The 25,580-nt window shown below is 40.6% G+C and overlaps 1 protein-coding gene and 1 long non-coding RNA gene across 2 annotated transcripts; both read left to right on the top strand.

The window, feature by feature from the left end:
- Nucleotides 1-558: 558 nt before the first annotated feature.
- FAM133B (family with sequence similarity 133 member B) lies at nucleotides 559-25,479 on the top strand. The gene is made up of 11 exons (XM_081102350.1): nucleotides 559-615; nucleotides 6,412-6,509; nucleotides 8,320-8,398; nucleotides 9,040-9,114; nucleotides 9,748-9,780; nucleotides 10,193-10,255; nucleotides 10,929-11,021; nucleotides 12,700-12,750; nucleotides 19,902-19,994; nucleotides 21,706-21,753; nucleotides 23,899-25,479. Exons 1-11 carry the CDS (start codon nucleotides 592-594, stop codon nucleotides 23,983-23,985), a joined length of 744 nt encoding a protein of 247 aa, XP_080958476.1. The 5' UTR covers nucleotides 559-591; the 3' UTR covers nucleotides 23,986-25,479.
- Nucleotides 947-3,042, top strand: LOC308527031. The gene is made up of 3 exons (XR_013996594.1): nucleotides 947-998; nucleotides 1,351-1,433; nucleotides 2,954-3,042. It is a non-coding gene; the product is annotated as an uncharacterized lncRNA (long non-coding RNA).
- Nucleotides 25,480-25,580: the final 101 nt, after the last annotated feature.

The following is a 25,580-nucleotide window of genomic DNA, read 5'->3' as shown; positions in this document are numbered from 1 at the left end:
TTTGCCCTTCATCAATGCTCATGTTACTCCCTTGTTCAAAAGCTTTGCCTGAAGAATAAATTAAAATGTCTTCAATCAAGGCCCTCGGCCTCCAGCTCCAATGTACCTTTCCAACCTTGTTTCCCCTCGACCAGACGTGGTCTGTGCTGCCACATCACCTCTGCTTGGAATGTCCTTCCCAATCAGATCCTCCGTAGGAATTCTGCCCACCTTCATGTTACCTGTAATGCCACTTCTCAACTCTCCTTCACCCCTCCAAAGCCAGTGTGAGTTATAAGGAAAGCACATGCTTTCAAGTGTCTCACACCTGCATTGGACAATGCAATGCCAAACGGAGGTGAGCTGTCTTGGTGAAGGCGGCTGCACTCTCTGTCCCCGGTGGGTGGTGAAGAACTGGAATGGGTGACCGCCGGCGCTGGCCTCTCCTCCGCGCCGACAGGTGGCGCTGTGGCCAGACGCGGCCGTCCGGTCCGCGCGGCGCCGCTCTCTGGGCGGGGTGGGGCATCGACAGAAGGTCCCGTGAGCGCCCGCTTCGGCCGCTCCGCTGGCCTGGTGTCTCTCGGCGTCTCACGGTCCGCTCAGCCCAGCACCATGGGGAAGCGGGACAACCGGGTGGTGAGTATCTGGCGGGTAGAACAATGGGGCGACGTGGGGCCCGCGGCCGAAGAGCGGGGTCCCTCAGCCTTCCCGGCCGGGCCTGGGGGTCGGTTGTGGCGCTGGGACCTGGAGCCTGGAGACCCAGCCTCCCCCACCCGCAGCCCCCACGCTGGTTCGGGACGCGCGTGCGCCGAGCTCGCTGTTGGCGCCTTCGGGGGCCCCCCTCCCTCCTCCCTCTCTCCTCTCGCCCCCCACTTTGCTCCACTACCCTCAGCCACGCCGCAGCCTTTCCAGTGCTCCCTGGCTCCCTGTCTGCCGTACTGGGGCCAGCAGTGCCCCCCCCCCCTTATTTTTAGAGCTGCAAGAGCTCAGGGAGACCGGTTCTCTCCGATAAGTCCGAGGTTCGTGGAGGCGCGGGGGCTCGCGCCCCACCTCTGCGCCCCTCTCGTGCGCACCCAGGTGGGATGGAGGCGCGGGGGCCTCCTACGCGGTCCCTGCGCCCCGGTTCTGGCGCAGGCGCGCTCCCGTTTGCAAAACCCGGGTCGAGGCATGTGGCTGGGGGTCCGCCTCGCCCAGCGCTGCCTGGCACCTAGGAGGCCCCGGGAAGGACGGGATGGCGTGAAAATAGCTGGCTTTGGAGTCGGCTGGGAGTGTTGACTGTTTGGGATATCGGTTTTGGTCCCTCGGGAGCTGGGTGACGCAGTATCAGCTGCCTCTCTCTGAGCCTCAGTTTCCTCTTCTGTAACACATCAGTGATAACCCTCAACCTATCGTTGAGACCACGGAAGGGAGGACGGCCAGGCAAGTGCTTGGCATGGAAGGTGTTATCCTAGGAGGTGAGATAAAAAGAGGTACATAAATAGTAGGGTAGGAAATGACATCTGGTGGAGGCTTGAGGCTCCGAGGGCATTCAAAGGGGTAGGTGCTCTTGGCAGGTGGGGATGGGAAGAAGGCATTCTAGATGGCTGCTCGGTTGCTTGGCTTGGAAAACCCAGGTTATGCCGCCGATCGGATGGGCCGTGAACACAGAAGATGAGCAGTAAACGTGGGTGGCAGCCTTACAGTTCCTAGGCTTGCCTACGCCAGGGTTTTGACCACTGAGCACCAAAATAAAAAGATAGATGCAAATGAAAGCGAATGTACTAAATTGAATGGACTCGCTTTTTCTCAACGATTATTTCCTTTGCACGGTTGTTTTTTAGGGGGCGCGGGGTACTGAATGATCTTTGCTTTTGTGAAATGATGACATTTTCCATCTTCAAAACGTTTGTTTTCATTTTATGTAGTCTTCATAAAGTCAGGGTGTCTTAGAAACAGCCCTAGTGAACGTTGAGTACAAGGTTGAAGCGTGTCTTTTCTCCCGCTTCCCAGGATCTCCAGGAGTGGAAGCGGAGTCCACTGGACCATCCTTCAGGCTTGGGGTGTTGAGTGTTTGGACTCCGTGATGTGCGTGGGCCTTGAATGTTTAGAAAGTATCAGGCCTTGGGTCCGGGTTCATACGGAGGCCTGGGATGTTTTGTTTTACTCGGGATATGTGTTGGTTGGTACAAAGCATTCCTTTAAAGCATTTGGAACGTGTTCACAAGCGAGCTTCACTTACCGCAGGGCATTTTGATAACTCTGGGCTCTGCTTGTTTCTCTGCATGGTGTCTTGGCGCAGAGTGTTCTAGTGACATTTGGTTTGCACTTCAAAGGTTGTTGGTATGTGAAAACATGAAAAGACACGGGTTGTCAAATTCAGTGCTCCATTGTAATGGAGGAGGCGATGGAACTGTTTAAATTGGGACCAAAGCTTGGATCGTCTGATACTTAGCCCAGTAATAATAATTCTTGAATTTGAATAACAAAATGAGAAGGAATTCTTACCATTTGCAACAGCATGGATGGACCTGGAGAGCATTATGCTAAGCGAAATAAGCCAGTCAGAGAAAGATAAATATCACATGATCTCACTCATTTGTGGGATATAATGAACAATATAAACTGATGAACAAAAACAGATCCAGAGACAGAGAAGCATTGATCAGACCATCAAACCTCAGCGGGGAGGTAGGGGAGGGTGGGGGTAAGGGGGAGAGATCAACCAAAGGACTTGTATGCAGGCATATAAGTCTAACCAATGGACACAGACACCAGGGGGCTGAGGGCATGAGTGGGGGGGCGGGGGGCCATGGGGGGATAAGGACACATATGTAATACCTTAATAAAGAAAAAAAAGAAGAAAAAAACAAAATGAAAATATTGGCATTTTTCTTCTTACATTGATAAAATTATAGTTTTAAAGATGACACAATTGCTTTTTAAAAAACCATTAAATTTCAGTGGAAAAAAAATTTTAATGGATTATATTTTACAGCAGTTTTAGGTTCACAGCAAGATGGAGCAGAAAGTAGAGTTCCATATACTCCCTGTGCCAACATGTACACAGCCTCCCCCATTATCAACATCCTGCTCCAGGTACATTTGTTACAATTGATGAACCAACATTGACATACCATTTTTACCCAAAGTCCATAGCTAATCAGGGTTGACTTTGATATTGAGCATTCTTTTATTTTTTAATATATTTTATTGATTTTTTTTACAGAGAGGAAGGGAGAGGGGATAGAGAGTTAGAAACATCGATGAGAGAGAAACATCGACCAACTGCCTCCTGCACACCCCCCACTGGCACTGTGCCTGCAACCAAAGTACATGCCCTTGACCGGAATCCAATCTGGGACCTTTCAGTCCACAGGCCGACGCTCTATCCACTGAGCCAAACCGGTTAGGGCGATATTGAGCATTCTTGAACAGAGTGTGTATGTATGTGTTTTAATTGAACATTTTAATTCTCGAGATTTATAAAGGGCCCTTAAATTCATGATGGTCAGTCACTCTTTGTGCCCTTTGTTTTCCAGAAGTTTCCTTCATGGGTTTTTGTGTGTTTTTTCTGTTACTTTGTTCTAAGTAGATGTCTCCTCTAGATAAAAATAGGTAACTAAAGTAACAAATGCAGTTCTGCACATTTTGTCCTTAGTTTTACTGCATGCTCTTTCCAACCTGCCCACTTAAATTCCTATGAGCCCAGTTTGCCATCCTGAGTTTCAAAAACAGATTTTTTTTCTTTTACCCAAACTCATGCAGCAGTTTGGAGTCACAACCCTAATATATAAAAAGCCACAGGCCGTCAGGACTGAAACAACTGGACAGACGACCAAACAGCAGGCTGCGTGGGGCAACCAGACTGGCAGGGGGGTTAGTGAGGGACAACCAAACGACTGAACAGCAGGCTGCATGGAGCGACCAGGCCGGCGGGGAGGCAATTGGGGGCGATCATGCCAGCACGGGGTGCAGTTGGGGGTGACCAGGTTGGCATAGGAGGGCAGTAAGGGGTGACCAGGCCGGCATGGGGGGCAGTTAGGGGCAATCAGGCAGGCAGGCAGGCAGGTGAGCTGTTAGGAGCCAGTGGTCCAGGATTGTGAGAGGGATGTCCGACTGCTGGTTTAGGCCCGATCCCTGGGATTGAGCCTAAACCAGCAGTCGGACATCCCCCAAGGGGTCCCAAATTGGAGAGGGTGCAGGCTGGGCTGAGAGGACCCCCCCCACACCCCGCACGAATTTTGTGCACCGGGCCTCTAGTCTATAATAATAAAAAAAAACGTAATATGCAAATTAGACCAGACAGCTGAACGACCTTCCAGACAAAGCCAGGGCTGCGAGGGCAGAGCCCCTTGCATGAATTTTGTGCATTGAGCCTCTAGTTCTTATCCTATCTAATAAAAGAGAAACATGGTAATTAGCCATACATCCGCTACCCTTCCCATTGGCTAATCAGGGTGATATGCAAATTAACTGCCAGCCAAGATGGCGGCCGGCAGCCAGGCAGCTTGAAGCTAACATGAGGCTTGCTTGCTTCAGTGACGGAGGAAACCAACATTCCCTGCCTGCTTTGCCAGCCTCTGAGCTTGCAGTTTGAAACATTGTTACAAATATAGAAGCTAAACAAAACCTCAGAAACCTGCTTTCAGTCAGCCGGGATCTCAGAGCTGGAGTTGATATAGTGTTTCGATTATAGAACCCAAACAAACCAGATACCTGCTTTCAGCAGCAGAGGCCTCAGAGCTGGAGCCAGAGCTAAAGCTGGCCCAGAATTAAAAAAAAGAAAAAAAGGAGCAGTTGGGAGCTTCAGTCACCCGCCAGCCTGAAAACAGCCCTCAGCCCCTCACCCAGACTGGCCAGGCACCCCAGTGGGGACCCCCACCCTGATCCAGGACACCCTTCGGGGCAAACCAGCCGGCCCGCACCCGTGCCCCAGGCCTCTATCCTATATAGTAAAAGGGTAGTATGCCTCCTAGCACCAGGATCAGCAGAGCTGCGAGGCCTCCTGGCACTGGGATCAGCGTGACAGGGAGCAGTGCCCAAACTCCCTGATCGCCCTGCGGCTCTGTGTGTGACAGGGGGCGGGGCCACAACCTCCCTCTATGCTCTGCTCTGTTCGTGACAGGGGAAGGTGCCCCAACCCCCTGATCAGCCCTGCTCTGTGCCTGATAGGGGGAGCTCCCCAACCCCCAGATCGCCCTGCGGCTCTGTGTGTGACAGGGTGCGGCGCCCCAACCCCCCCCCCCCACGGGCCCTGCTCTGTGTGTGACGGGGTAGAGCCATAACCTCCCCATCGGCCCTGCCCTGAGTGTGACAGTGGCAGCACCCCAATCCCCTGATCTGCCCTGCTCTGTACGTGACAGGGTACGGAGCCCCAACCCCCTGATTGGCCCTGCTCTGTGCGTGACGGGGTGGCGCCGCAACCTCCCCATCGACCCTGCCTTGAGTGTGACAGGGGGTGGTGCCCCAACCCCCCAATCGGCCCTGCTCTTAACCCGACCAGGGGCTGCACCTAGGGATTGGGCCTGCCCTCTGCCACCCGGGAGCAGGCCTAAGCCAGCAGGTCGTTATCTCCCGAGGGGTCCCAGACTGCGAGAGGGCACAGGCTGGGCTGAGGGACCCCCCTCCCGCCCCCCCGAGTGCACAAATTTTTGTGCACCGGGCCTCTAGTGTATTAGTAAAAGCATTTAAAGCAATTGAGTGATAGTGAGATGTTTCAAGAAATCACACAATTTCTTTATTTTAACTAATGCCTAACCACCCACCCCCTTCATGTTAGTATTCTTTTTCACACTGAAGTATAACAAGTGAAAAAGCTTTACCTTTGTAAAACAATTACCTTTTTGGTTTTAAAAGTCTTTCTCGTGCTTAGTAAAAGTATTTTTTAAAGATTAAGAGCACAAACTGAGAAAGACAAATATCACATGATCTCACTTATTTGTAGAATCTAATGAACAAATGAATTGACCAACAAATATGACCTGAAGCATGGAGGCATGGAACAGACTGACATACCTCGATGTGGAGTTGGGGAAACGAGAAGAGATAAACCAAAGAACCTATATACTAACAAATACCATTTGCTTTGATACCATTAATCCTTGCCTTAAACAAGAAACAGAATACTAGCCCGGCTGTTGTGGCTCAGGTGGTTGAGTGTCGTCCCATCAACTGCAAGGTTTCTTGATGGATTCCCCATCAGGGCACATACCTGAGTTGCAGGCTCAATCCCCAGTAGGGGGAATGTATGAGACTGCCAATTGGTGTTTCTCACATAGTTGTTTTCCTCTCTCTCCCTCTCTGTCTCTCTCTGTATCTCTCTCTCTCTCCCCCCCCCTCCCCCTCCCTCTCCCTCTCCCTCTAAAATCAATAAAACATTTTTTTTTAAATTAAGTGAGCTTTTGTATTTTTAATGGTTATTTTAATGAAGTAAATTTTTGTTCTTTCCTCAAGGCCTATATGAACCCAATAGCAATGGCCAGATCAAGGGGTCCAGTCCAGTCTTCAGGGCCAACAATCCAAGATTATCTGAATCGACCAAGGCCTACATGGTATTTGTGAAATAATTTACCTATTTATGAAATGTTCATATATGTTTAAGCGGTTATTGTTATAACTTTTATTGATTGCCAAGCAACTGCCAGATATGTAATTTTGAAGTAATATTTGATATGTGTTTTTTAAATGTATGAAACACATGCATGAGTGTAAAGCAAACATTTGAGAACCCACCACCCAAAATAGCTAACACACTACCAGATAATCTTTTCACACCAATCTCTTCTCTATTCCCGAAAAATGAACTTAAACCTTGCAGTGTTCTTTTTAAAATGATAAATTTGAGTAATCTCATCCTTCATTGATGTGTAACTAGGTGTTAGGATAATGTTAGGCCTTGTTTCTAGTTTTATCTGCTGGCTTTTCCCATTGTAAGATTTTTGCTTTAAATTGATGTTTTTTGCCCTGGTTGAGAGGCACTAATCTTTTGTAAATAACGTTCATAGCTCTGGCCTTACTATTTTTAGTGTCTTCCTTATTATTAAATATCATACTCTTGAGGTGACACATGACAAGCTTGAGAGTTGTCAGTTTGTTTAGACTCCTAAGTGCCTCTGGAAGCTGGGCAACTGTAGTTGAAAGTTGTGCTTACATATATAAGGGAATCCTTCCTTTGACTTAAACAAGAAGTAAGCATGTCCATCTCTTACAGAATTCATGAATGCTATTATTGACTAATTGCAGCATACCGGAAAACAAATGATCCCAAAACAAAATATATTTTGTCTTTAAAATTGGGGGGAAAGAATGAATTTAAAGAGGATTGTGCTCCATCAAGTATAACGTGTGTCAGAGGTCCCCAAGAAAACTCCAAGGTCGAGTAATTCGCTAGGACTCACAGATAGTTGTACTTGTGGGTAAGATTTATTGCAGTGAGGATACCAGCCACAGTCAGCAGAGGGAAAAGGCACGGGGGTGAAGTCTGAGGGAGACGGTGCAGGCTTCCAAGGCTTCCTCTCTTGTGCAGTTCACAGGACGTGTGTGAATTCCCGTAGCAAGAGTTGTGATAACTAACACATGTGAGATGTTGCCAACCAAGGGAGGTCATGGGGAGTCTGTGTGCCCAGGGTTTTAGTTGAGAACTGGCCAGCCTCTGCCTATCAGGTGCCAAAACTCCAGACTCCCAGAAGGAATGCAGGTGTTCAGCCTAAACTATAAAGTTTGTACAAACGGGCACAGTAAACCACTCTTACCAGGGAATGGTAAGGACCCACCTAAAATCCAAGTTCCTAGACACCAGCCAGAGCCAGTTGTGTAAGCAGGCCTTTCTACAAATAAGCAGTCAGGTGTGCTGTGCTCTCTTTTCTGCACATGTTGAGGTACATTATAAGATGGGTGATTTACTAATAGAAGGTAATGTTTCAGTCAAATAGACCTTAGCTCACTCTAATGCTGAAACTACAATAGCTTTGTGACACTAGGCAGATTTCTAAGCTGCCCCAGATTGCAGCTACAGAAATTTAATTCATCTTGAAGTAAAAGAATACTTTTTCTCACAGGATTGTTGTGAGGATTGAAGGAAAATATATTTAAAACAGTGCCTGTAACGTGTAGTACTCAAATGTCTTCTGTATTAAACTTTTATAATGCATGTTTAGGAAAGGAGTGATTAGTGTTATCTGTTAGGCTTTATTATGATAATTGATTCACAAGGATGTGAACACAAATTCGAAGTGCATCAACACTGGAATGGAGGTTTATAAGTTAGGATACTAAGGTAACTTTATGAAATTTTGTTTTATTTATAAGCATCCATCCCTAATTTGAATTGCTTAAAAACATTTTTATATTCTATTTTTTAAGGGAAGAAGTGAAAGAACAACTAGAAAAGAAAAAGAAAGGCTCCAAGGCATTGGCTGAATTTGAAGAAAAAATGAATGAGGTTTGTACCTTTAAAAAAAAAATAGGCTAATGTTGTAAGAAGAATGAAATAATTTTTTAATAAATGAAGGGTTTTGGCCTACCTCTTTAGGTTAAGGGGGCTCTGTATTTCATGGGTGTTTTTGTTTTATTGAGTACAGGTTTGTGTATAAATGTATGACTGCGTTAAGAAAGAGAGGAAAATCATCTTACAGTAATTTAAATCATCTTGAAGTTTTCTAAATGTTAGGTTCTGCCTCTTCTCTCCCTCATCCACATCTTATCCTGAGATTTCCATGGTGATATTTGCTTGCTTTGATTACAAACACGTATCAGCATTTCAGCCACAGTATAGATTAATTTAATTTTTACTGTTTGGAAAAAAATCTAACCATCTTTGTTAGAAAAAAAAAAAATCCTAGTCTCAGTAATACCTAGTCTCAATATACAGTGGAGAATTCCCATCTCTTAATGTCCTCTTTAAAAACAACTGGCAAAGGCTTGTTTGGTGTTAGAATAGAGGATTCTGGCACCTGGAGTATCTTTTGTAATTAGAGTCTGGATGGGTGAGAGGATTGAGAAAGGAAACAGTGGCTGTCTTACATATTAGATGTATTGTAAGGGGATAGATGCCCTCTGATGGTGTTTATAACCTTTTTGCAGAACTGGAAGAAAGAACTAGAAAAACACAGGGAGAAATTATTAAGTGGAAGTGAGAGCTCATCCAAAAAAAGACAGGTAAGACCATGTTTACTTTACTGCTATCCTTAATTTCACAGTTGGGTTTCCATAATACTGCTATGTACCATTATTAATAGACTAGAGCAGTGATGGCGAACCTATGACATGCGTGTCAGAGGTGACACGCAAACTCATTTTTTTGGTTGATTTTTCTTTGTTAAATGGCATTTAAATATATAAAATAAATATCAAAAATATAAATCTTTGTTTTACTATGGTTGCAAATATCAAAAAATTTCTATATGTGACACGGCACCAGAGTTAAGTTAGGGTTTTTCAAAATGCTGACATGCCGAGCTCAAAAGGTTCGCCATCACTGGACTAGAGGCCCAGTGCACAAATTCATGCACATTGAAAGGAAATTCACTAGAAGAAATATTTTAGAGACCAGGAAGGGATTGCGGGAGGTCTCCAGAGCGTATCCTGCCCATCTTACCCAGTCCCAATCGGCTGGACCCCAGCAGTAAGCTAACCTACCAGTTGGAGCGTCTGCCCCCTGGTGGTCAGTGCACATCATAGTGAGTGGTCGACTGAAAGGTTGGACACTTAGCATGTTAGGCTTTTATATTTATAGATACATTTGAAAATTCACATTAGCTTATTTAGGCTTGTACTTTTGTTTTCTTATAGAGAAAGAAAAAAGAAAAGAAGAAATCTGGTAGGGTGAGCAAAACTTTTCCATTTTTCTAAATACTATAATTAAAAGCCTACGAAAAAAGTAAGAATAATTTATATAGGCTGTATGCTAACTCTAGATGAGTCAAAGAGCCTGGAGGTCTTTTGATTGTTATGGGTGGTTTTGTTCTATTTCTGATATAAAAGACAGGTGCCAACCTCCTTATAACCTAGTAACTCCTGTATTGCTATTAAAGAGGGGAAATTGACCACCATTACTATATGTGTTACTTTGTTGAGCCTTTTCTGTGAGGAAATTTGACATTTTAATACTTAAGTCTTAAGAAGATGGCATCTGTTTTTCTGACACTAGGTTGATTTAGTTAAGTATTTGGGAGACTTAGTAAAAGAAAAATATTCCTGCATCTCACAAGCTTTAATTGTTTTGTGCTTGGTCAAGTATTCATCTTCTTCTTCATCAAGCTCTGATTCTTCCAGCAGTTCTTCAGATTCTGAAGATGAGGTAGGTTTGCCTATGATGATCCATGAAATATCTGTAATTTAATGACAAAGGAAACACATTATGAAATGTCAGTTAAAAATGTTTACTTACAGGTTTTATTATCTCTGAGAGCACTGATGTAAATATTGATGTATATGTTTTATAGATTTCGAATTTGTCTTGTTCATTTAAAAATATGAGTAGAAGAAATGGATTTGAAAAATGTAAAATGGGCCGAAACCGGTTTGGCTCAGTGGATAGAGCGTCGGCCTGCGGACTGAGAGGTCCCAGGTTCGATTCCGGTCAAGGGCATGTACCTGGGTTGCGGGCACATCCCCAGTAGGAGATGTGCAGGAGGCAGCTGATCGATGTTTCTCTCTCATCGATGTTTCTAACTCTCTATCTCTCTCCCTTTCTCTCTGTAAAAAATCAATAAAAAATATATTTAAAAAAAAAGAAAAAGAAAAATGTAAAATGGTATTTGACTAGATGCTAGGAATTATGTGTGACTCAAATCACTTGACTTTATAAAACAAGGAAATGATAAGTTACATTTTAAATATTAAGTAAAGCATATCTTTAAAGCTGATCCTTTCATTAACTTTTGTATATTGATAAAGATTTAATATTACTAAAATACATCTATTATATTTTTAAAACAGAAAGCAAATATTTCTAAAAATGTTTTATATAGGATAAGAAACAAGGGAAAAGGAAAAAGAAAAAGAAGAACCGTTCACATAAATCTTCTGAAAGCTCCATGTCAGAGACTGAATCAGACAGTAAGGTAAAATTACTTAAATTAGTACCATGCTGGACAGTGAAGACATGTAATTAGGTTTTTCTTTTAGTTCTTCCTATCTTAAATTGCTCTCAGTTTAAAATTGAGATGTTCTATGCACTTAATACCTTACATATGGCATTTAATTGTTCTCTAAATATTTTCATACATATGTTTCTCTCTCAACACATCCATGATAACTTTATGATAAGCCTGGCAGGCATTATTTTTCCATCTATAATAATAAAAGGTAATATGCTAATTAGACCTGATGAAGCCAAGACTGCAAGGGAAGCCCGGGTCCTGGGTGCCTGCCAGTGGCCAGAGGGAAGCCAGTACTAGCAGCCAGGGGAAAGAAGGCCTACTCTTGCATAAATTTCGTGCATCGGGCCTCTAGTTTTCATAAAAAGTCAAAGTTGAGCCCAGCTGACGTGGCTCAATTGGTTGAGCATCGTCCCAGGCACCAAGAGGTTGCTGAGTCGATTCCCACTCAGGGCACATGCCTGGGTTTCGGGCTCGATCCCCAGTAGGGGGCGCGTGTGGGAGGCAGCTGGTCTATCATCGATGTTTTATCTCTTCCTCTCCCTCTCCCTCTCTCTCAAAAAAAAAATCAATGAGAAAAGCTTTAAAAAAAAGTCATTGTTCAGAGAAAAAAATGTCTTGCTTAAATTTATACAGGTAGTATTAGAACTTGAATATGTGTTCTATTATCTGGTCTAGTGTCTTTTCTACTGAACCTAATTCTGCTCTGTACTAACCAGAATTGTCTAACAAATATGCTCTCAAACATTAGTGGTCATAAGAAAAACGTGCCCGTTGAAATAAAAATGTAGTTTCCTGGGCCTCATTTTCAGAGTCTGAGTAAATCTGATTAGTCTTAAAAGTCTACATTTTAACAGATGTCCTCTGTGATGCTGATACAGGGGTATCCATGGACCACATTGGACAGTGTCCCAGGCTCCCAGGAGAAGCAGCAACTGTTTTGTTTTGTGGCAGATAGCTACTTCCCTAGTGATATTTCTTCTGACAAATGCCTGGTGTCTAATAAGTATTCAGCAAATGTTGGGTTTTTTTCCTCTGTCTTCTAAAGCAAAAGAGCCAGACTAATGATATTGATAGCTAACATGTATTAAATGCCTATTACATGTTATTCATAGTTCTAAGCTCTTGACATGTTAACTCAATTCTCTCAACAACTCTATGAAGTAGATATTTGTTATCCCACTTTATGGATAAGAAAGGCTCAGGGAGGTTATTAATAACTGGAACTGAGGGATTCAAAAGCAAAAATTCTTACCTCCCCTCCTTATAAGGAGAGTAGGGAAATCAAATTGGGAAATGTCTGAGCACACAGTGAATTAGAACACCTGTGCATAAGACCACCTCAGGCAAAATTAGGCAATGACGTAAAGTCTTATAGTAAAATACACCATGTGGTTTGCACAGACAGTATGTCATTTTTGGTGTACATAGATTTGATACATGAGCAGATACATGAAGAAGCCTATTTCTTTACAATCACATATATACACAACACATTTCTTCTATATTTTTAAAATAAAATTCTGGTATTGAAGTAAACTTTTTTCAGTTATAGAACCAGTCACCTTTTTGGTATTTTTGTCTTTATGCTATTATGCTGTATCTTTTACATTTAAAATTGATAAAATATTTGTTTGTTTAGGATAGTTTAAAAAAGAAAAAGAAGTCAAAGGATGCAAGTGAGAAAGAAAAGGTAATTATAATTTTACATTGCCTTAAGTAATCTATCATACAATACTTCATTTAAAGGAATAAACAATAATGTGTTCCCCTTTTTAACTTGAGACCTTTTTTTGGCTTTTATGGCATTTCATACTGATTTAAGGAAATTATTTGTTGGTTTCATTATTGATTAGAAGATAGAAGAGTATTCCTGAAGAAAGCTTGAATTTGTGTAGATTAATGGATTATCTCAGATTACAAATTTTAAGTAATGGAGATTAAACATTTCCTTTGTTCCTTCAAGTCATTTTAAAAGAGGCCCCTTTAATTAAAGAACATGGACTTCTGTTTCAAATTGAGTATACCATAGATAAGTTTTGAAAAAGAATTTTACTACTGTAAGTAGATATTTTATCTTCACTTGTGATTTAACTATAATTAATTATGAATTTATCCCTATCCATGTTTCTGATTTACATTTTAAAATCTTGTTCTGATTATTAAAAACTAGAGGCCCGGTGCATGAAATTTGTGCACTCAGCAGGGTAGTGGGGGTCCCCTCAGCCCAGCCTGTGCCCTCTTGCAATCTTAGAGCCCTTGGGGGATGTCCAACTGACGGTTTAGGCCCACTTCCCCTTGGACATCCTTAGCGCTGCTGCGGAGGCGGAAGAGGCTCTTGCCATCGCCACTGCGCTTGCCAGCCGTGAGCCTGGCTCCTGGCTGAGTGGTGCTCCCCCTGTGGGATTGGGCTGAAACTGGCTCCCCCAAGGGGTCTTGGATTGCGAGAGGGCTCAGGCCAGGCCGAGGGACCCCACGGTGCACAATTGGGGCTGGGGAGAGATGCGGGAGGGCTCCAGGGCATGTCCAGCCCATCTTGCTCAGTCTTGATCAGCTGGACCCCAGCAGCAAGCTAACCTACTGGTTGGAGTGTTAGCCCCCTGGTGGTCAGTACACATCATAGTGACTGGTCAACCGGTTGACTGCCTGCCCCCTGGTGGTCATTGCATGTCATAGCAAGCGGTTGAGAAGCCTTAGCATATCATTAGCATATTACGCTTTGATTGGTTGAATGGCCGACTGGTCGACCAGACACTTAGCATATTAGGCTTTTATTATATAGGACTAGAGGCCCGGTGCACAAAATTCGTGCACTGGGGGTTGGGGGTTCCTTCAGCCCAGCCTGCCCCTCTCACAATCCGGAGCCCTCAGTGGATGTCCTACTGATGGCCACAGTCTGGCAGCAGAGGCTCAGAGCAGGCATTCTGTGTGTGTGTGTGTCTGCTGGGGCCTGCCCCCAGCCACGCCACGTAGGGTCGAAGCAATTGCTGTGTGTGTGTGTGTGTATGTGCATGTGCATGTGCTGGGGGCCTGCCCCCAGCCACATCATGGAGCAGGAGCCCCTCTGTGTTAATCTCTCAGGCTCCTGGCCTCCACTGCATGTTGTACTCTCCCTTGAGCTATGGCCAGGATGGGGGTGCTGCTTGCAAGCCGGGCTTTCCTGCTCCAGGATCGCCATGGTGATGGGGGAGCAGGCCCAGCTGGGGGCTGCCCACAGGCTGGGCTTTCCCACTTCTAGGTCTCCATGGCAATCGGGGAGCAGGCCCAGCTGGGGGCTGCCCGCAGGCCGGGCTTTCCTGCTCCTGGATCAGGCGCAGCTTGGGGCTGCCCGCAGGCCGGGCTTTCCTGCTCCCTGATCAGGCGCAGCTGGGGGCTGCCTACAGGCCGCACTTTTCTACTTACCGATGGCCGGATCACCACAGCGACCCAGGGCCCAGCGGCACTTTCCTGCTCTCCAGTAGTCATAGGGTCCCAGTTGGGGGCGGGGCTTAGCAGTGCGGGGCTTAGGCGGCACGAGGCTCCCAGCTGGGGGCTCAGGTGGCACATAGGGGTCCCGGCTGGGGGCAGGGGCTTATGCCCCACTGCCCAGGGCTGCACATGGGGCCCGGATGGCAGCTCGCGCTGTCCCGCCCTGCCTGTAGTATAGGATAGAGGCCTGGTGCATGGGTGGGGGTCGGCTGGTTTGCCCTGAAGGGTGTCCCGGATCAGGGTGGGGGTCCCGCTTGGGTGCCTGGCCAGCCTGGATGACGGGCTGATTGCTGTTTTTAGGCTGCCCACACCCCCTTTAGGGTGGGGGTCCCCACTGGGGTGCTTGGCCCATCTGGATGAGGGGCTGAGGGCTGTTTTCAGGCTGGCGGGTGACTGAAGCTCCCAGCCTCTCCTTTTTTTCTTTTTCTTTTTTTTATTCTGGGATTTATTTACTGTCTATGGCTGTCACTGGAGCTGAGAGCCGGCCCTAGCTCTGAGGCCGGCTCCAGCTTGAGGCCTCGGCTGCTGAAAGCAGATATCTGGGCTTTGTTTAGCTTCTATAATTGAAACTCTGTTGCCATCACTGCCGCTCTAAGCTCTGAGCCCGCTGCCGGCTGAAAGCAGCTATCTGGAGCTTGTTTAGCTTCTATAATTGCAACATTGTTGCATCTGGAGCTCAGAGCTGGGCTGCTGCAGGCCGGGAACCTTGGCTTCCTCTGTCACTGGAGCAAGTAAGCCTCCTGTTTGCTTCAGCTGCCTGGCTGCCGGCCACCATCATGGTTGACAGTTAATTTGCATATCCTGTTGATTAGCTAGTGGGAAGCATTCAGCGGTATGGTCAATTTGCATGTTTCTCTTTTATAAGATAGGATAAAGCCTAAGGAAAGCAATTACTAAATGAAAGAAAACTGTGAACGAGTGTCACTGTATTTTACTGTGTTTTTATATAATTTTTAAAAATTGAGGTGAAGCCGAGGCCGGTTTGGCTCAGTGGATGGAGCGTCGGCCTGCGGACTGAAAGGTCCCAGGTTCGATTCCGGTCGGGGGCATGTGCCTGGGTTGCAGGCATATCCCCAGTGGGAGATGTGCAGGGGGCAGCTGATCAGTGTTTCTCTCTCATCGATGTTTCTGACTCTCTATCTCTCTCCCTTCCTCTCTGGAAAATCAATAAAATATATTTTTAAAAAAAATTGAGGTGAAATTCACATAATTTTCTATTACTCATCTTAAAATTACAGTTTGATGGGGCTTAGTGTATGTACAATGCTGTGCAACATCTACCTCACTCTAGTTTTAAAACTTTTTCATCACCCCTTTGAAAAGAACCTATAAAGTAGAATATTATAAGCAAAAGCAACATAACCACATAACCTCTAATCTGCTTCCTATGTCTTTGGATTTGCATATTCTGGATATATCATAAAAGCAATCATACAATATGTAACCTTTCCTGTCTGACTTCTTTCCTTTCGTGTAATATTTTTGAGGTTCATCTAAGTGGTAGCACGTATATCAGTACTTTGTTCCTTTTTATGGATTAATAACATTCCATTGTATGTATATACCACAATATATTTATCCATTCATCTATTAGTAGATATTTGAATTGTTTCTACCTTTTGGCTAAGATGAATAATGCTGCTGTGAACATATGTATACAAGTTTCTGTGTGGCCATAATGTTTTCATTGATCTTGGGTATATACCTAGGAGTGCTTTCATATCAATTTGCAAATAAAAATTTACTAAGATACTAAAAGAAGAAACTTGTGGCCAAGTTGGGTTAATTATAAGAATTCAAAGATAAGAAGTGTATTAATATAATTTGTAATGTATCTGGCCAAAAGAAACCATATGGTTAATAGTGATTCAACATTGATTTCTCATTTTAAAAACCATTATAGAATAAGTGATTACTTTCGTGTTTTAAAAAAATGTATATGTCCTATGTGGGGTATAAAACAAAAAGCAGCAAACAAACGAAACAAACCCATAGATACAGACAACAGACTGATAGTTACCAGAGGGGAAAAAAGTACCAGACACTTTCTCCTTCTTTAGAGGCAGCTATTTCTGAATTAGTATGCATCCTTCCTTCTACATTTATACACTTTGGTTACATATATTCATAAATAGTGTAGAGTATTTTTTATTTTCAAAATGGTATCATTGTGTTTCCTTCTGAAACTTGTATTTTTCACTCAACATTGCTGTTGACATTTATCCTTGTTGATACTCTCAAGTTGCTTTTGCTTAAAGTATTCCATTCTATTAATTAGCCACAGTTTATTGCTCCATTCTGATTGTGGACATCTAGATTGTTTTCATTTTTCAGTAATGCAAACAGTGCTTCAATGGCTATTTTTGTATCCATTTTTGTTTTTCCACAAGTTATTGTTAATATTCTGATACATACTTGGGACTAGGATTTCTCAGTGCTAGGATGTACACACATTTAACTTGTCTACCTTTTGCTCACCAAAGTGCTTATTACTAATTTGCATTCCTGCTAGTAGCATATGATAGTATTTTTGTTCCAAACATACTTGTCAACATTGGGAGGCTTTCCTCTTTGTTAGTTTGATGCGTATAAATCAGCACTTTTCAACCAGTGTGCTGCAGGAATTTTTAAAATGCAATACCTGACTATTTAGTCAGGGGCACTCTTTTTCCTTAGATTGTCGAATGAAAAAATGACAACAGTCAACACAACAATAGCTGTCCAGTGTGAATGAATAAAAATTGTACCTATCTTTTTGTCAGATTGGCAAAAAGTATATTTTTTGTGTGCCGCAGAATTTTATTAATTAGCTTGTGTGTACCATGAGATGAAAAAGGTTGAAAATCACTGGTATGGAAGGTTGAGCCTTTTCATTTGCTTATTAGCCATTCAGATTTCATTTTCTGTGAGTTATGAATTGCCTGTTTAGTCTTTGCCCATTTTTTTTGTTGTTGTTGTTGGGTTGTTTTTGATCTTTCTGATTGATAAGAGTTAAATATTTTTGGTTACTATTACTCTTTTATACACATAATTATCATCTTTTACGTCTCTTAATCTTGTTTAGGTTTTCTGTTGTAATGTAAGGGATAGGTTGTAATTTTAAATCATATATATATCAATCATTGTTTTTAGCCCCATATTTAGTTTAAATTGTTGTGAACGTACAATGTGATGTCCAATTAGAAAACATAATGGAAGAATTGAACAGGACTTATTTGAAGAAAACTATAAATCTGTTCTGAGATGCAGATGAAGATTTAATAAATGTTCCTGGGTGTGACATTTCCTACTATATGTTAAAACATTTTAAATGCTTTGATTAAAACAATGTAGTATGGTACCAGAAAAGAAAAAGAAAAAATGGAACAGTATAGAGTTCAGGTTAAAATTTTTAAGTGTTTGTGGAATTTAATATATGATAAAGATGGGTTTTCTTGGGACAAAATGACTTGCCATTTGGGAAATATAAAGCTGGGCACTCATTAAGGCCAAATAAATTTCAGATAAGTCAGTTTTAAATTATGAAAATATTATTGGAGAAAGACATGATGAATATAATATTGGGCTAGGGAAAGACTGTGCCTCAAAAAACTTGTGACCATATAATTCTAATTCTCAGTGGCAAAAAAGATCACAAAAAAATAAACCATGAACAAAGTTTAAATATAATGAACAGACTTAAGAAAAAGTAATAATACATCATTCAGAAACTTAGTGACCTTCGGTATTAAAGAACACTTCACAAACAAAAATTGGTAAAATATATGTTTAGTAATTCTAAAAGTAAATATGAAATGTAATCCAACAATCTGACATTAATATGATAAAAGAGGCTTTATGGTAAAGTGTGACTCAAAAATGAAATAAACAATGTGGGGTTGTGGGAGATTGAGAAAATCATTTGGGTGATGGCTACTTTGGTCTTTGCCTTAGCCATTATTGTTAGATCAAGATTTTACATTTAAGTACCCTTCACTGTATTTCAACTTTGTTTTTAATAGCAAAGAACCCATATGGCTGCCCTCCAGAAGGAGATTGGTTAAGTAAATTGTGGCATATACTTTCAGTGAATGTCAAAGGCTGCCATAAATGACGATGTAGTTGGCATGGAAAGATACTATTGGGTGAGAAGAGCGGGTTCCAAACAGCAAGTATTTGTGTAAACTTGTAAATATACACATAGGAGGATGTTTACAAAAATCCTAATGGTTTAGGTAGTGGGATTTAGGTGAATTTTCTTACAGTGAGCATTTATTATTTCTACCAAAATAATAAACCTGTTAATCACCTGTAATCTAATACATAAGATCATCATTGTTAGTTTATTTTCTACATGAATTTTTTGTTTATATCTTCAAAATTGGGTTCATGCTGCATAAAGTTTTATATTATTTTTATAATTTTTTAATTAAGATTAGGGGTGAGCATTTTTCATTGTGTGGTTCTGTTGTTTTTGTTGTTAGAAACTACTTGAGACATACAGAAAAAGTATATGGAAAAATAATAAAATGGTAACCAGCATGTCCACTTTGAAGCTTTAGTAAATCCTAACACTTTTCATTTCTTAAAATATATATTTAAGTCCTGAGTTCTCCTCCACTCTGAGACCCTCTCCTTCCCCAGCTATGCATTTTTTCAACATTAAAAATATTTAGAGCCCTAACCGGTTTGGCTCAGTGGATAGAGCGTCGGCCTGCAGACTCAAGGGTCCCAGGTTCGATTCCGGTCAAGGGCATGTACCTTGGCTGCGGGCACATCCCCAGTAGGGAGTGTGCAGGAGGCAGCTGATCGATGTTTCTCGCTCATCGATGTTTCTAACTCTCTATCCCTCTCCCTTCCTCTCTGTAAAAAATCAATGAAATATATTTAAAATATATATATATATTTAGAGACAGATTTTTTTAAATGTGAATTTAATACTTAATGCACTAAAGGAATTACTGTGTACAGATCCTTTTAGATCATTGCAAATAATTACCCATTGATTTTTCTTCTCTACAGCACTGTCTGGATCAGGCCTGTCTGATACAACTTTGGGTAGAAACAAAGGAATTAGAATACAAGGGACCCAAATCTTGTACCATCTATATAGTTCCTTATGACTTTGTAAAATTCTGTCGTATATAGTTAAAGAAAATAAGAAGGATATTATATCTAAGTGGATATATAGTTATTTCTTTTTAGGTTTTTAATAAAAGCATTATTTCATTGGATTTAAAGACTGATTCCTGGTCACTTTTAGACATCTCTAAAATGAAAATGGATTATCATTTTATGATAATTGGAAGAAATGTTACTAGAACTTAGAAATAAAATTTTCATGGAATAGTAATATGTCTTTTTGAGTCAAGGTCCATGTATTTTTTTGTTTACTAGGACATTAAGGGACTCAGCAAAAAGAGAAAGATGTATCCTGAAGATAAACCTTTATCATCTGAGTCTTTGTCAGAGTCAGATTATATTGAGGAGGTAAGTATATGATCAAATCTATTTTCTTCACTATAAAATGTCTAGTTATTTGATTTGATTTAATATTAACTGAAAAACAAAATACTTCATAAGTATTTAATTTACTTTTCTAGTTTGATGTACCATGAAAAAGAAAAAGAAGTTGTTCCATTTCAGAATAAGTTTTGCATTTTTCCATAAGATAATTATATTACTATTATTTTTACAATTAACCATAGTCTCAGGTTCCTTTCCAATCTGAGATATGTATGTTATTTTTATTCTTCTAATATTTTATTTTTATTATGCTATATTTTTAATTACATGAAAGATGCTGTATGGTGTAAAGCAGATTGAAACCTGGCATTTCCTTGTTTTTGTTGGATCTGATATTTAGGGAGTAGAAAGGTAATGAGGTGGAGCAGAAATGTTTGCCTGATCTCAGTTTTTCTATCTATAAATTAAAGGAATAGGATGAGGTCATCTATACAGTCGTTTTCAGCTCTAATATCCCTGTCTTAAATTTTGTACTCTTAGAATTATAGTCCATTTTTAGTTTTAGGTCTGTAAGTTATCTTCCTAAAAGTATTTCTCAGAATTGGCTTTCTCGTTTGTAAAATAGGGCCTATTGCTCTCATTTCGTAGCAGTATTTTGTAATGCTTTTCTGAAATGAAATTTGTAGCTTTTACATAAATGTATATTTACATATATAAAACCTACACATTTTTACATTACTGTCCCCTAACAGAAATAGAAGAAATACAAGAAAATAATAATCCATAGTGTTTATTAAATTACATTTCAATATGTAGATGGTTGAGTGTATCTGAAAACCCTGTACAAAGTACTTTGTGTTCACAGTGCAGTAAATTTAACTTCTCTGTTATAAATAGGTTCATTACATGAGTGTCTAGCAGGCTATTCGGCAGTCCTGTTAGGGCTGTCCTGGACATTGTGTGACAGCATCATCTGTGTTGGCCTGGTTAAATGTAGATGCAACACAGCTGCCTCCATTCCCGTCGTTGTTATGACAAGATAACAAACGATAACAATTTTCCTGAGTGCTCTCTAGAGCACTTACCTTAATACATAAAATACATTACATTTGGATGTAACATTAAATACATGCAAGCTTTAGCAACTTGGAATTTTATCTGTATTCAGTGTACCATACTTTAAAAGATTAAAATAAAATATTAATGGAGTGATAATTCTTACTAAAAAGGATTTTGATTAATTGGTTTATACTGCATACATTATGTGTATAGCTATTATTTATTGAACACCATAGAGTTAGAGAAATCCCCACTTTATTATAGGCATTTCCCCTGAGGGTGGATATAATTTCCATTTTACAGATGATGACATTGAGGGTAATACATGGCAGAGGTAGGATTCAGAGCTTGGTCTGTTTTATTTATTTCAGTGCTCATGTTTTTTATCCATTGCACCTCACTGTTGTTTTTAGGTGCTGAAAGGGAATATAAAAGAAGCCCTTTAGAGATTTGAGATCTTAATTTCCCCCTCTTTAAAAAATGTTTTTTATTTAATCCTCATTGTGATCTAATGGGTTTGAGGTCAAACAAGGCATTTAAGATATCATTTGGTTGTCAAATGTTTTTGACATACACATTTTAAAGATGCAAGGTATATTAGGGAATGAAAAAGAAATGCCATGAGTACAAGTTACATATTTGTCTTCTTTTCTCCACAAAAACTTAAACTTTTTAGGTACGGGCAAAAAAGAAGAAAAGCAGTGAAGACAGAGAAAAAACAACAGCAAGTATCACTTAACGTTTTTACATGACAACAGTATAGCTGTTTTTATTTAATATAAATTGAGTCATGGGTAAAGCATGATTGCATTTACTAGGACCAAATAAATATTTATTGTGGTGTTCAGCAGCTTCACTTAATGGGTTGGAGAAAATTAAGTTGGTTCAGGGAAAGGAAAGAAAACCCTCATGCCAAGCATGTTCTGTTTCCATTTTAGTATTTTGTTATAAATATAAGCTCAAACTTTTGTTTGACTTTCTGAAGGTGTAGTATGAAATATGGTATTAAGGTATGGTGATTCCCTCTATCGGCAATAGAAGTTACTTCCAGATCAACCAACCCTGGTAATAACAGAAAAGGCCTCTCTAAGCACAAACTGCAGGGAGTAATAAGCTGGAATACGACAACATAAATGATCCAGTAATAAAGATTATTCTTGTGATCATTTCTAAAGCCAGCTCTGCTATTACGCAGATTGAGAAGTAGGAAAGGAGAAAGGAGGAGGAGGAGGAGAATAAGGAAAACAGAAGCAGTAATCGAATGAGAAGTCGACCCACCTAGAGAAAGTGAATACAGATATCTAAGAGAAATGTGGACCCTGTCAGCAAAGTAATCTGGGGCACTCAGTATACTAAGTGTGGACCTTGGCCTTTAAAGGCATTTTTTTTAGGGAGAGGTGAAATAAAAATGAGAACAACATCATTTGTAGATTTGAGGGTAACTCCCATAATTTCCCTAGCTCTTAAGGTGGGGGTCCTTCTCTGATAAAAAGGTTCATTTAGTAATGTGTGATTCAGAATTAACATTCTGGTGTATAGGCTGATGTTCCAACCAACTGAGCCACCTGACCAAGGCCAAAACTTACTTTTTTAAAAGCCCAAACACAAGATTTTGGACTGTTTGTCCCTGTATACTCGGCTTGTAATGAAAAGAATGATGAAAGTTAGCTTAGGTCCACAAAGTGTTAGAGGTCTGTGAGAGAGAAGGGAGGATTATGGAAAGTTTAATAGATAAGGAAATGAGTGGGAAGCTTTGCTTTTACTATGCTTCTTTGTCTCTCCTCTTGCTTTTTATTTTCTTCTCCTGAAACAAGTAGTCTATCATTTGATGCCATCTTTCCAGTATCTGTTCCTAAAAGTTCCGCTTTCTCTTCTGTATCTGAAGCAGTCAGTCATGAAAATCTGAGTTCAGCAAAATTCTAATTCTCTCTATCCAATGACAATTTGACTGCTTTTACAAGGCGTCAGTGGCATTTTCCTCAGTCAAGCATCTGTCTTAGTAAGCTAAATAAGACTTTTCAACTCATGTGCTGGGGGGTGGGAGTGGCCAGGGAGAGGTCAATGGGGGAAAAAGGAGACATATAATACTTGAATCAATAAAGAATTTAAAAAAAAAAAGACTTTTCAACTATCCGTCAATATTTTGTACCAGTTAGTTAACTTAATTCAAGTGCTCTCAGTCTAAGCCAGTGATGGCGAACCTTTTGAGCTCAACATGTCAGCATTTTGAAAAACCCTAACTTGACTCTGGTGCCGTGTCACATATAGAAATTTTTTGATATTTGCAACCATAGTAAAACAAAGATTTATATTTTTGAGATTTATTTTATATATTTAAATGCCATTTAACAAAGAAAAAATCAACCAAAAAAATGAGTTCATGTATCACCTCTGACACGCGTGTCATAGGTTCTTCATCACTGGTCTAAGCAGTACATAATATTTGTTTCTGTTTACTTAAAAATGGCAGATTTGATAGATATGTGCTTTGAAAACTATGATTTTGTAAAAACCATTATTTTGCTGTGGTGTGGGGATTTCTTTGCAGTAACTACAATTACTTTACCTTTAGAAAGTAAATAAATGAAATAAAGCAATTGGTACCATGTTATTTTCTATGGGAAATTTTGATTAAATCTACTTTAATGTGCTAATGATTTAAAAGTTTTTCCTTATCCTTTTGGAAATCGCCAAGCACTCTTCATCATGATATTGGTTATTGAGACTTTTCAAGAAATGTTTTGAGTAGCTTACTTGATTGTGTGGATTGTTGAAATAACTGTACATTAGCTCAGAAGTACCATGGTAAAGTTGTTTTTAATTTGCATATTTTCATGTAGAAATGTCTAACATGAAACTATCTCTACAGGAAAAGACAAAAAAGAAAAAGAAGCATAAGAAACACAGTAAGAAAAAGAAAAAGAAGGCTGCTAGTTCAAGTCCTGACTCACCGTGAAAGGCAAAATCAGGATTCCCTTATAAAGAAAGTGCAATGTCTGAGGAGATCTCAACTGTGAAAATAATGACATATTTACTAAAATGCATGACCTTTGTTGTTTCTAGAATTATTCCTGGATTGTTAGGTAGTCACTCACATGCCACTGTGTGAAAGGGCCATAAGAGTTGCCTGCTCCTTGAACATCTGTCTTTGTTCTCTTCCATTGCTTAATAACTCTGGGAGATAATACACTGCAGTTGTACTAGTGGTTGATATTTGGGAATAAAGTTAATATTTTTGACTAGAAGTATCTAATGATAAATCAACAGACATTGAGTCTGGATACATCATTAAGGTATAAACAGAAATGACCAGATGACTCTAGTTAATGTTTTTGAAGTAGGGATTACATTGATATTTTAAAATCCTTACTCTGTAGATAAGTGTATTTTAATGTTTTCCCCTTGTATACTTTTATTTACTTGGGGAAGGAGCTTTTAAGGGTGGGGGGTGGTTTGCTATTTCTTTAGCTAGCAGAATAGCGTGCCTTTTATCCTCACACATCCTATTTTGCGGACACAGTAGCCATGCTTCATGAGGAGGACAGAGCTGGGTATGGCAGTCTTGCGCTTTACTGAGCTTAGTAACATCCTTCGTCTGTCATATGCTGCTTTGAGTGAATCAGAGAAGCAGCCTTTTGCAGCACGAGAAAGCCCCAGAAGCTCTGGAATTTACCTCCACTTCAATAATACTGAATGATTTTTATTATTAGAATGTATTGTAACATTTGGATTAGTTTTGACTACACTTTGGCTTTGGGAAGGAGTCATTTCCAATACGCACTGGTACTTTTTGAACTTGATAGCTAAAGATTCTAAAATGCATGTTTTATACTGTTAAGTTTTAACCAGTCAGGAATATTTTATGTAACCAGTGATAGCTATTTTTTGTATGAATTTTGGTTAGGCTGTAAAGTTTAGCTTTTATTAACTTTTTATTCTTGCTATCTTTAATTCCTTACTGCATTTAATGGCATTCTTGCCAAAATATTAGCATGTGAAAAGCAGAGTTTAGATTTGGTTTGGTTGGTTTTGTTTGTAACAGCTTCATATTGAAGCTGAGACTTACCATATACAAGTTGAGTGGCAGGCCTGGTAATGCTGTGTCTTGTTACATAAAGCTCTTGCCAGAATCTTAGTAAATATAATGTTTTAAAAGTTTGTCTTTGTATATTCATAAAAAATATGACAAGTTAAACTTAAGCGAGAATTACATTATTGCTCTTTCTGTGTCATTTTACTAAGATTTTGTGCCTCGTAACTCCTGCTGAATTGTTTACTAGTTATGTTAAGAGGAACTGATAAAGTCATTTTCACTTTACATTTTTATATAATCGGGTAATATGAAATATAATTTGATGTATAATTTTGCCTGTGTGCTAATTACAGTGGTATATGCACAAAACATTTTGGCATGACAAGAGGCTGAATAAATAGCTATTTTACTTAAAAATAGCCTTGTTCTATCAGCTTCCTTTGAGTCACAAGTAAAGTTAAAATGATTAAGAAACACTGCTAGGTGTTAAGTGGTAGGAGGATAAGACATATCTCCAA

This window comes from Myotis nattereri (genome assembly GCF_964212035.1).
Source record: "Myotis nattereri genome assembly, chromosome: 11".
NCBI classification, from domain to species: Eukaryota; Metazoa; Chordata; class Mammalia; order Chiroptera; family Vespertilionidae; genus Myotis; species Myotis nattereri.
This window is presented reverse-complemented; position numbering and strand designations above follow the sequence as displayed.

Coding starts and splice junctions, on each gene's coding strand:
- FAM133B (XM_081102350.1), top strand. CDS start 592: ATGGGGAAGCGGGACAACCGGGTG. Junction 6,510..8,319: donor AATCGACCAAGGCCTACATG/GTATTTGTGAAA, acceptor CTATTTTTTAAG/GGAAGAAGTGAAAGAACAAC. Junction 12,751..19,901: donor ATGCAAGTGAGAAAGAAAAG/GTAATTATAATT, acceptor TTTGTTTACTAG/GACATTAAGGGACTCAGCAA.